The 11,994-nt window shown below is 38.3% G+C and overlaps 2 protein-coding genes across 2 annotated transcripts in view; one reads left to right on the forward strand and one right to left on the reverse strand.

The window, feature by feature from the left end:
* The window catches only part of LOC102811277 (chromosome unknown open reading frame, human C12orf50), a 67,913-nt gene extending 61,148 nt beyond the window's left edge, over positions 1–6,765 (reverse strand). Inside the window, exons 1-3 of the mRNA XM_006870702.1 lie at positions 6,706–6,765; positions 4,472–4,591; positions 3,836–3,956 (exon numbers count right to left, since the gene is read on the reverse strand). Of these exons, the coding sequence (XP_006870764.1) occupies positions 3,836–3,956; positions 4,472–4,483 (133 nt within the window). The 5' untranslated portion in view covers positions 4,484–4,591; positions 6,706–6,765. The remainder of the gene's footprint in view (positions 1–3,835; positions 3,957–4,471; positions 4,592–6,705) is intronic.
* Positions 6,766–10,422: 3,657 nt separating this feature from the next.
* The window catches only part of LOC102811670 (chromosome unknown open reading frame, human C12orf29), a 15,821-nt gene continuing 14,249 nt past the window's right edge, over positions 10,423–11,994 (forward strand). Inside the window, exon 1 of the mRNA XM_006870703.1 lies at positions 10,423–10,512. Coding sequence (XP_006870765.1) covers positions 10,423–10,512 — 90 coding nt within the window. The remainder of the gene's footprint in view (positions 10,513–11,994) is intronic.

An 11,994-nucleotide genomic window follows, 5' to 3' on the forward strand; every position in this document is an offset into this window, starting at 1 on the left:
TTAATGTATCAAATCTGTTCATCAGATGATCTCTATATTCAGGTGGGATATATTCAAGGTTTTTGTGGACTTGTTTTCATGTTCTTCAGCTTCAGTTTGAATTTGCATAGCAGTAATTGATGGTCTGTTCCACATCTGCCCCTGGCCTTGTTTTCACTGATGATAGGGAGCTTTTCCATAGTCTCTTTATGCAGATGTAGTCAGTTTGATTTCTATGTATTCCATCTGGTGCGGTCCATGTGTGTAGTTGTCTCTCATGCTGTCTAAAAGAAGGTATTTGAAATGAACAAATCATTGGTTTTGCCAAATTCTATCATGTGTTCTCCAGCATCAAGTTTATCACCAAGGGCATATTTTCCAACTAGTGATCCTTCCTCTTTGTTCAATCGCCAGTAATGATCAATACATCTTGATTGCATGTTTGATCAATTTCAGATTGAAGAAGTTGGTTGAAATCTTCTGTTTCATCCTCACTGGCTTTAGTGGTCAGTGCGTAAATTTGAATAATAATGATATTAACTGGATTTCCCTGTAGGTGCATGGATATTATCCTATCACAGACAGCGTTGTACCTCATGACTGATCTGGATATGTTCTTTTTGAAGATGAATGCAACACCATTCCTCTTCAATTTGTCACTCTCTGCATAGTAAACAATGTGGTTGTCAGATTCAAAATGGCCCATACCAGTCCATTTCAGCTCAGTAACGCCTAAGATACCGATGTTCATGCATTCCATTTCATTTCTGACAACTTCCAATTTTCCCAGATTTATAATCCATACATTCCATATTCTGATTTTCAATGGATATTTACAGCTATTTCTGTTCATTTTGAGTTGTGCAAATGAAGGTCCCATGGGCTTTTCACCCCTGGGCTTTCCTCCATTCGCATCATCACGGTCAACTCTATTTTGAGGAGACAGCTCTTCCCCGGTCGCTATTTTTTGAGTGCCTTCCAAACTGAGGTGCTAATTTTCTAGCACTATATCTGACGGTGTGTCTCTGCTATTCATAAGGTTTTCAGCGACTAAATATTCAGAAGTAGTTCATCACTCCTTCTTCTTCTGGCTGACTGATTGGAAGAGATTTGTGCCCATTCGAAAGAGAGGTGACCCAATGGAATGTGGAAATCATCAGACAATCTTTGATATACCATGCGAGTAATGTTTTGCTAAAGGTAATACAGAAATGGCTACAATTATACATTGACAGAGAACTTCCAGAGGTTCAAGCAGGATTCAGAAGAGGCCATGGAATGAGGGATATCATTGCTGACGTCCAATGGATCTTGGCTGAAAGCAGAGAATATTGATAAACAAAGGCTTTTGATTGTGTAGATCATGACAAGCTATGGACAACATTGAGAAGTATGAGTATTCTGGAACACTTAATTGTGCTCCTGAGGAATCTGTACATGGACCAAGAAGCAGTTATTCGAACAGAACATGGGAAAACTGAATGGTTTAAAATTGAAAAAGGTGTGCAACAAGGTTGTATTCTTTCACCATACTTATTTAACCTGTATATTGAGCAAATAATTCAAGAAGCTAGTTTCTATGAAGAAAAATGTAGCATTAGGATTGGAGGAAGACTAATTAACAACCTGCAATATACAGATGGTACAACCTTGCTTGCTGAAAGTGAAGAGGACCTAAAACATTTACTGATGAAGATCAAAGAGCATAACCTTCAGTATGGATTACATCTCAATGTAAAGAAAACAAAAATCCTCACCATTGGACCAATAAACAACATTCTTTTAAACGGAGAAAAGATTGAAGTTGTCAAGGACTTCATTCTTCTTGGATCAGCTATCAACACTCACGGAAGCAGCAGTCAAGAAATCAAATGACATATTGCATTGGGCAAATCTGCTGCACAAGATCTTTTTAAAGTGTTGAAGTGCAAGGATAGCAGCTTGAGGACTAAGGTGCACTTGACCCAAGCCATGGTATTTTCAATAACCTCATATGCATGTGAAAGCTGGACAGTGAATAAGACCATAGAAAAATTGATGCTTTTGAGTTTTGGTGTTGGAGGACAATATTAAAAGTTCCATGGGCTGCCCAAACAACCAATAGATCCATTTTGGAAGAAGTGCAGCCAGAGTGCTCCTTAGAGGCCAAGTGGCCAAACTTTGTCTTTCATACTTTAGACATGTTGTCAGGAGGGACCAGTCATTTGAGAAGGATGTTTGGTAAGGTGGAGAGTCAAAGAGAAAGAGGAAGACCCCCAGCAAGATAGATTGGCCAAGTGACAATATCAATGGACTCAAGTGTGGCAGCAGTATTGAGGTTGGCCCAGGATTGGTCACTATGGGTCATTATCAATTCAATGGCACCTAACAACAACAACAAATATTATAAAAGAATGAATCCTGGTGTGGCACTGTAGGTTAAGCACTAGTTGGCCAACCACAAGGTTTGTAGTTCAAACCCACCAGCTGCTCCTAGGAAACCTTATTTAGAGTCAGTATAAATCTGAACCAAATCGATGGTACTTAACAACAATAATCACTGTGATACAAAGACACCTTTTCTGTAGAGGCAAGGTGATTCTTAATCTCAGCCTATGAATCCCATTAATCTCCTCTTAAGTGCCATGGGTTGCCAAAAGAACCAACAGATCTGTGTTGGAAAAAGTGCAACAAGAGTGCTCCTTGGAGGCCAGGATGGTCAAACTTTGTCTTTCATACTTCAGACATATTATCAGGAAGGACCAATTGCTGGAAAAGGATATCATGTTTGGTATGGTGGAAGGTCAGAGAAAAAGAGGAAGACCCCCTGCGAGATGAATTGGCAAAGTGGCAGCATCAATGGACTCAAGAGTAGCAACAATAGTGAGGTTGGCCCAGGGCCGGGCAGTGTTTCATTCTGTTGTGCTGTGAGTTGGTACTGACTCGATGGCACCTAACAACAACAAATGATGGAGGTAGAATGCCTGGAGAAGAAAACAGTGAAATATGATGGCCATAGAAAGAGAGTGGAGTAGCTACAAAATCATGGAAACCTGACACCTCCAACCTTTCTTGAGTGCGGTCCTTGCATTTCCTCCTTTAGGGTTTGGTGTCTTAGACATCCCTTTCCCAGAGATTAGCCTAAGGTTCACATCATAAAATTTCCGTAGAGTAGAACTGTCTCATAGGGTTTCCCAGGTTACAAATCTTTTCAGAAATAGAGTGTCTTTTCTTTCTCTCAGGAAGTAACTGGTGGGTTTGAGAGACTGCCTTTTGTTTAACAACTGATAGCTTAAGCATTGCACCACCACTTTGAGTTGAATTGAGTCATAGCCACTGATCTGCACAAGCATAGAGGTGAATGCTCTAAGGCAATGTTATTTTAGCTTTGCATTGATGAAATTTACTTTTCCACAATTGATGTCTTAGGAGAGAAGCACAATATTGCTGTTCTGCCAAAAGCAGAGGTGTGTGGTGTGGAGCATGCCTTTGCTCCCTTCCACCTACCAGATATGTTTCTGCTCGTTCATAGGGGCATAGGCCCTAACCTCTAAGCTGGACTGTAGTTGCATGGTTTTCTGGGACACAGTCTTCTTCTATCTGGTGAAATTAGTAGCCTTTTCAGTTTTCTAATGAATTAAATACATTTTAAATGCAAAATTTAAAATTTCAGAGAAAATTTAACTTCTTTGTTTACTTCAGCATCTTGTTGGCTTCTTAATAACCCCATTCTAAGCCTCATCTCAAGATTTTTTGTAGTCACCCAGAATAATTCATTGGGTATAAAACTGCATTATTCACCTTATCATATTTTATTTAATTTCATTATATGCTGCTACTCCAAGACCAGACTTAAATATTCAAATGATATACTTACTGCTACTTGGTGGCAAAAATAGTCCATTGATATTTCGAGGTTTGCTGTGATAAAAGATACAACTGATCTTCACACAACCAAGTGGTTGAGTTTCCCAGAAACAAGAAATGCTGCAGTTTTGCTAGACAGATAGGATGGGAGAATTGTAATAATTAGATTGACAATAAATGCGGTGTGCTATAGCAAGTTTAACTATAGATTTAAGATCATGGGTATTTTGCAGATTTTTATGTTTGGTTGCTTTTTATGTGTGTCCTTTCTTTTAAAGATCCAATGGACGCTCCTAGAATGTGTGCCTCCACTCTTCTAAGAATTTAAGTTCAGCAAAATGTTAAATATAAGAAATTAAAGTTTTGCCATTAGTAGTGGAATAATTATTTCTTTATTGTATTGTGGAAATATGTTGTTTTTATGTGCCATGGAGTTGGTTCTGGCTCATAGGGACCTTGTACAGGGTGTCCGAGGCTGTAAATCTTTACGGGAGCAGAAAGCCTATCTTTCTCCCGTGGAACAGCTGGTAGTTCTGAACTGCTGAGCTTGCACTGAGCAGCCCAATTCATAACCACTATCCTATAGTTCAGTATTATTGGATGGCAACACATTTAACAAAATGTTAACACATTTGAGTAATTCTACCTGCATTTCCATGTGTCTAAATCTGCAAAGTGGATCTAAACATTTTCTCTCTCTCCATAATGAGCACACAGTGTCACTGCCAAGGGCCTCTTCACAGTGTCGAAATCGGCACTGGGAACCCTAAATGAACAAAAGTAATCAGTGCAGAAAACCAACAGTATATTAATGCTAAAGCTACTAATTAGTTAAAGAAAATATAGACAGATCCAATTAGGGTCAGACAAATACATTTTACCTATGTAAAAGTATACATCTAAATGATAGCAAATTCATCTTAGTGAAAGACTGACAAAATAATCTAATGATTAAAGAATACAATCTGCCAGAAATCACTGATAAAATAATACATTTAAGACCTTATATGACTCACTAAGGCTAGAGCCATGAGAGGAGAGATGCCCATAAAACCACAGCTGGAAAAATTGCAAGTCATCTTTTGGGAAAACATATAATAAAAAACATTCTTCTGTCTTTTGACATATGCTCCACCCTCATTCCTTATCTTTAACCCTGCTTTCACTCCTGTCTTCACTCCTTTCCCTCTTTAAGTGGATCTGGGGATTTCAAAGAAAAAAAGAGTTGGCAGGGTTTCTGAAGTCAGATAAACCAGTATTCAAAATCTCTGGCTCCACTACTTGCCCACAGTTACAAAATAACACATTATTCAACCTTTTTGTGTCATTTTCCCCATCTGTAAAGAAGGAATAAAATATTTGCTTTACAGGATCATTGAATTAACTGCGAGTTAAGAAATTGCGGTTCTTATTACTATTCTTATGAGGTGCTGTAAGATAAGCACTGGACTGCTAAACACATCAACCACTACTCAGAAATCTTTCATATTCAGAGTAACTATGAGTTGGAGCTAATGTGACATCTCTTAACAACAACATTCATTCATTCAGCTATTTATTGAGAACCTGCTCATGTTAGTGATTGTGATAAGGACCAGAGGGAGATACAGCAGTGTGAATAGACTAAACTCTCTGTCCACGTAGAACATAACTTCCATTATTATTTAACCCCATCAGGATTTAGACTGCTAACCATGAGGTCAGCAGTTCAAACCCACCTGCTACTCCTCGGAACCCCTATACAGGGTCTCTATGAGTTGGGCCTGACTTGATAGCACTTAACAAGAACAATAATCAGAGTTTAGTCTTAAAGTAGCAGATAACAAAAGTGGATCTAATTTCTATGGTCAAAGAGGTTGGCTTCCTACAGGTTTCTTAGAAAAGATGAAACACTTTAAATCAGACATATAGTCTTTTTTGGGGGGCTCTTTCTAACATTAAACAGAACGCTGCAGTCATAGATAGAGTCACTATATTTATTTGGTTTCACCAAACCTAATTCCTTAGATTATATTAATACTTTTATTCCTATTTAACTTTATAAACTTTAATTAATATTCATAACTTGGCCGGTTTATGCTATTTACTCCCCCCCCACCTTTGATATTTAAATATATGCATTTCTTAGATTTTTGACAGGAAAAAGTCAGTATTTACACTAATGAATTTCAAATAGGGAATCAATTTGATTCATTAAACTAAATTTGACTGTGATAGGAATTCAGCAATTAGAATTTATATGGTTGAAATCACATTAACCAAATAAAGTAGGATGTATTGTTTCAATATTAGGGATCTTTTGATCTTTTGTCTCAAAGAGCCATAATAGAGACAAAAATGCCACACTTAAAAAAAAAGGCATAGGCATCTAACTGGCATAAAGAAAGGCAGTTTTAAATAAATCACAAGTTTACATTATCCCAGATTTCCCTTAGAGAAATTTAATATATCAAAAAATACATGATAAGCTTTTATTTCAAATTATAAGTATATAAAATATTTTGTAGGAAATTAGTTCATTTTCATTCAGCAATGCAATTACTGCTATTCACTCTTCATTCTACTAAGTAGCTTAAGCATGTGAAGTACTGTAAACTGTACAATATTTACCTTCATGCATGTGGAATTAACAAAGAAATAGCAGTCATTCCCAACTTCTGCCATTTTCAAACTCTCTTGATGCTAATCCAGTGTTTATATATGTAAATATATACAATAGTTGCAGGAATGCAAATGTAAGAACTATCAGTGTGTAAGGGGGGAAAAGGTTTCTTTTCCACAGTCTTTCAGGCTATCACTAATAATCCTTTAAAACTGACCTCCTGCTGACAGTATAGTATGCATTAGATAATTCTTAAAGAAATGTAAATTAGAAGATACCTTCTCTAGCTTTGCAGAAATGTTGAAAGTGGTTGCTAGTCAGCACACAAACTCAGACTTCCAGAATTTTCCACATTGTTACCTAATCTATTGTTTGCTCATCATAAATGACCTCACATGCAACTGTAGGCTAGTTTTAGCTTAGTGTACGGTATTTTCCTTACTCTCAATTCTAGTATATTAACCATAAAGGGCCCATAAAAATAAAACAGCATATTTTGTATTCCAATCTTCTGAATGAATATGGAATATAAACTGGTTAACAAATATTCATAAGTAAATAGCTATTTTCTAAACTCATTTCTATATATATAGCTTGAAAACAAAACTATCAAACATAAAATGAATATATGTAACCCAGATTATAAAATAATAAATAATTTAAACATGTACTCACTGCTAACCACAGATTTTTGGGAAAATCATATACTAATTGATGTTAAATGCCATTGAGTCGGAACTGACTTGTACCTGAAAATAAATTTGACTACTTAAGTATCATTTTTCACTCATCAAAAAAGAAGAAAGCTTCTTCCTTTTGTCATAAAGTTTCCAGGTTGTCTGCAAATTCTGAGAATTTGTTGAAAACAAAGTGAAGCCCTGTGATCTCCAGAATGAGACACTTCAATCAGCATTTATGGAAGTCTTTGTCACTTTACTAATTATCTCTACTAAAATAAATGTGTTGTTGTTAGGTGCCATCGAGTACATTCCAACTTATAACAACCCTATGCACAACAGGTTGAAACACTGTCTGGTCCTGAAAAATTTCATTCATAGAAGCTGACGTTAAAAATGCCACAGAGTTGACAGACATTTGATTAAAAGGTAAATATAAAAAATCTACAAAAGGAGCTATATTTTAGAAAGGAGTTGGGCTGTAACTCTAAGTAAGAAAAATAGAAGAACTGGGTGATATTGGAATTAAATAAAGAATAGAAAATGGAGAACTGGTTAAATTCTTGAAAATATTAGAAATGATATATAGAATATACTGAACAAAAACAAAACACGACTTTTGTTTTTATGGTATGTTCTTTGAACAACAAAGGAACTATGAAGTATATAGGCCACTGGGGAAACCACCCTATGGAATATTTTCAAATGGTCTTAAATTTTGAATAAGTTACCTGATCACCTGTGAACTGACAGCTGCATTGGAGTGTTTTAAAAAAACACTGCTATCAAACAATATTGCTGTATAATTACGTGTAACATCATGATTAAAGCAGTTGTAAGAATCCCTTGTATACATAGGGGAAAGGCTGAATAAACATTTTTACCTCATGTTACATGTAAACAACTATGTTCCACTAGAAACAGCAAAAGAAGACTAACCCTAAGTGGAGACTAGTGTTAGCATTGCACAGAGGCATAAATAGATCTGAATATTCTGGTAGTCCTTAGAATACCTGGAGTTCTAATTTCTTCTTTTTTTCATTTCTTTTGTTTCCTTCTTTCTTTCCTTTCCCCCACCTTCTTTTCCTTATTTCTTCTCTCTTCTCTCCTTTTCTGTTGTAAAATTCAATCTAGTATTTCAGGAAAAGCTATGTTCCCGTCCATAAGAATTTTTACTTCCTTTAATGAAGAGTGATGGGAAATTTGCCTCCATAGCTGGGATAGATTGGCAAATTTTGTAAGCTCATTGTGTTTTCCAAAGTAGACTTTTAAGGGCATGCCAGAACACTGGTAATTTAAAGAACATCTTTCTTCCAGTTTGTAACTTAACAGTGGCACTTTACATACCAGAAGCCGGTAGCTCCTTCCAGTTGGCTCTTCAGGTTTAAGCGAATCAGGCAGTAGTAGTTAGAGTAGGGGTACAGTTTATAAGTGTGAATTAGTCCTGTGGATCTCTTCTTACTTGGACCCCTCTGTTTCTGTCACAGGCCTTGCTTCTGGTGTTGATGACACTTGAGCAAGTTTGTTGCTTTGCTGCTACTATTTAAAGAGCAAGTGGAAAGTTTTGGAAGATAAACCTTTCTCAGAAATGATAGAATGCTGGACCTAGAAGATTCTGTGACAGTTTGGGAAATAATAATTGATACTTGTAGGAGTTACTTAAATGTTGGCTCCTTGAATGAGGCCCAATCAAACCATTTTTTCAGGATTCCTCTTCCAAAGAAGTCACTGGTAGTTGACTATAAAATGGTTAGAAGTTTCTGGTCCCAGTATCTCACAGCCGGCATCAGATTTTTTAAAAAACTTTTATTATTTTGCCTTTGTTGGTTTGTATTGTTTTCCTATGGGAAAGTTAAAGACAGTCGATAAGAAAGCAAATACTATGAAATGGCAAATCCCTTCCTCCCTCCTTCCACACTGAATGAAGAACAGTAAATTTTTAAGGAATTATTCTTTGGAAACCCTCTTCTTTTCATCTACCTTCAGGGAGTTTTGGTGTGGCACTGTAGGACAAAGTACTGGACCACAATGTCACTTTGAACCACAAGGTCAGCTGCTCTTTGGAAAACCCTATACAGGGTCGCTATGGGTCGGAACCGACTCCACTGCCCTTAACAACAACAAGATTTGGATTCCTGGTGTGGTGCGGTAGCATAAACACTCTACCAGCAAGGTCGATTTGAACTGCAAAGTAGGTTCAAACTCGCCAGCAATTCCTTGGAAATCCTATACAGGGTGCTATGAGTCGAAAGGACTCGACAGCACTTAACAAGGTGTGATTTAATTTGTGAATTTTCGCAAGGGCTAACGAAATCAGTAAGATGATATACAGCTGGATACTTGCAAATACGAAAATTACCGAAACGAGACCACCCCCATGTTTAATAAAATAAAATCTTCCTTACTTTAGGATGAGAGCTACAAGCTGCAACGAGTTAAAAACGCTACCCTTATTATTCAATATTTATTCGTTTTATCACTTAACTCTCCAACATTCTTTTGAGCAGTCAAAGCCAAATAAAACTATTATTTAACGCTGTAGTTTATTGACTAAAACGACTCCTGCCACGTATTCTGTTGCTCACATTTTAAATAAATGGGTTTAATAAAAGGTTCAGATTGAGATCTGGTTGTTGGTATTCCTGTGGCTTTGGATTCGATTACAGCTAAACTTATGCCTACTTTGGAAAGAGCTTTAGAACTGATACCAGGAAAGAGCAAGAACTGATGTAATTTTTATAGTAGTATGGAGAGTAGTCCAAATGTTAACTTTTTAAAATTTGGTTTTGGTCACATGTTTTAGATACAGCGTTTTCTCACAGTCTTCCGGGGACTCACTCACTCTGCTTTCTGCTGGGGTTATTTCTAAACTTCTTGTGTTTCCCCAGGAATTCATTAAAGAGAACAGAAAAGTAAATTTCCTTAAAATGATGTTAAATCGTCATCTGAAATAATTTATCAATTATAACTTGACATACTTTAATTTTCAAAAATATCGTCGGTTACAAAGCATGGCTATGTACACACACCCCAGAAACGGATCTCTATTTTTCCTTGGTTATCAGAACCCAGGGACGCACGCGGGTTTGCTCTCGGGGGTCGCCTCGATCCCCAGCACTACAACTCCCAGAAGGGCTTGCGTCCGAACGGCCCCTTCCGGGCATGCGTTCCCGCCTCTCGGTTTAGGTTAGGCGACGCGGGAAGTTGACGCCACATTAGACGCGGTTCGTGAGTGTTAGGCACGCTGTGGATGACTGTATTGGTGTTTCTCCCGGCTGGGAAGCGCTGTCTTTACTCGCTGTGTCTATCGGGGTAACCATGAGGCGCCTGGGTTCAGTACAGCGGAAAATGCCGTGTGTATTTGTGACGGAGGTGAAAGAGGAGCCCTCCGCCAAAAGAGAACATCAGGTACCGAGGAGTGCTGGTCCGGGCGGGGCGCAGCGCGTGGGCTCCTCCAGCAGCGCTGACTCGGTTTGAACCCAGCGACTCTGCTCCCCGGCGTGCGGAGCCACCCTGCCGGCCGGGGGCGTTTCGCTGGGGAGATCTGGAATCAGTTTTTGTACCATTTTATTTATAATGGAGGGAAGCTGTGAAAGAACGTTTCTGATTCAAACTTGACCTCTCATGGAAATTGAAAACCCCAATACTAAATAGTGTTTCTTTCCCGGATCTTGCCATGGTAGCACCATTTGGAAAAACCCCTTAAATACTCAAATAGAAATCACTGCCGTCCGAGCCTTAGGCCTTTTCAAGATGCTGCTGAAACTTTGTAGATGTTATAAGACTTGCTTTACCTGCTCTAAATGGGGACTCAGTGCCTAATTTGTTAAGTGCCAACAAGTCAGTTCTGATTCAGCGACCCTGTATAGAGTTTGTGGTGGGTTTAGTAGTCTAGTGCTTAGCGTAGTGGTTACGAATCGGGCTGCGAACCTCAAGGTCGGCAGTTCGAAACTACCAGCTGTTCCGCGGGAAAAAGATGAGGCTTTCTGCTCCCGTAAAAATTTAAGCCTCGGAAACCCTTGTTGCTATGGGTCGGAAACAACTAAACGGCACTTAACAACAACACCAGGACTCCGCAGTGGCGTAATTAGGGTGCCATTAAAGGTTAGAACCTGTGTGCTGTTCACCGGTAGTTACTTACTTGATCTTGGTGTTTCCGTTCCAAGGTTTTTGATTCAGCACTGTGTTTTACACAACGTTGTTAAGTACCACCAAGTTGGTTCCAACTTCTAGCGACCCTGTCCAGGGTTTTCGAGGAGTGGCTGGTGGGTTTGAACCGCTGACTTTGCAGTTCAAACTGCGGTCCACGTAGTAGCCATAACAATGAAGTTGAATGTGATGGATCACTGGGCAGCATTTCGCTCTGCAGTACATAAAGTCGCTGTGAATCAGCGTCAACATGATGGCAGCTAACACCAAAAACAATAGTAAGAGTATGGTGCTTACATCACAGATACCAGGGTTTAAACATTTGCTTCAGTATTTATACCTATCATCTTGGGAAAGGCATTTTTATTTTCTGAGCTTCTGTTTCATTCATTGTAAAATTAATATATACCATTTAACTCATATCATTTTAGGGAATGGATGCATAATGTATAAACATATTCAGCATCTTACCCGATATGTGCTCAATAAAAGCTAACCAATAAATAAAAAAAAAAAAAACTACCAAAACAACAAAAAAACACTGCAGTCCAGTGCATTATTCTGCAGCGCCGCACCAGGACTCCTTTACATAATTTAGGCCCTCAGTAAATACTGGTTAATAAATAGTATCCAAAGTCAAGATAATTCTTTGTTGTTGTTGTCAGGTGCCATCGAGTCGGAACCGACTCATAGCGACCCCATGCACAGCAGAACGAAACAATGCTCGATCCTGGGCCAACC

Source organism: Chrysochloris asiatica, unplaced genomic scaffold (assembly GCF_000296735.1).
Source record: "Chrysochloris asiatica unplaced genomic scaffold, ChrAsi1.0 scaffold00149, whole genome shotgun sequence".
In the NCBI taxonomy this organism is placed as follows: Eukaryota; Metazoa; Chordata; class Mammalia; order Afrosoricida; family Chrysochloridae; genus Chrysochloris; species Chrysochloris asiatica.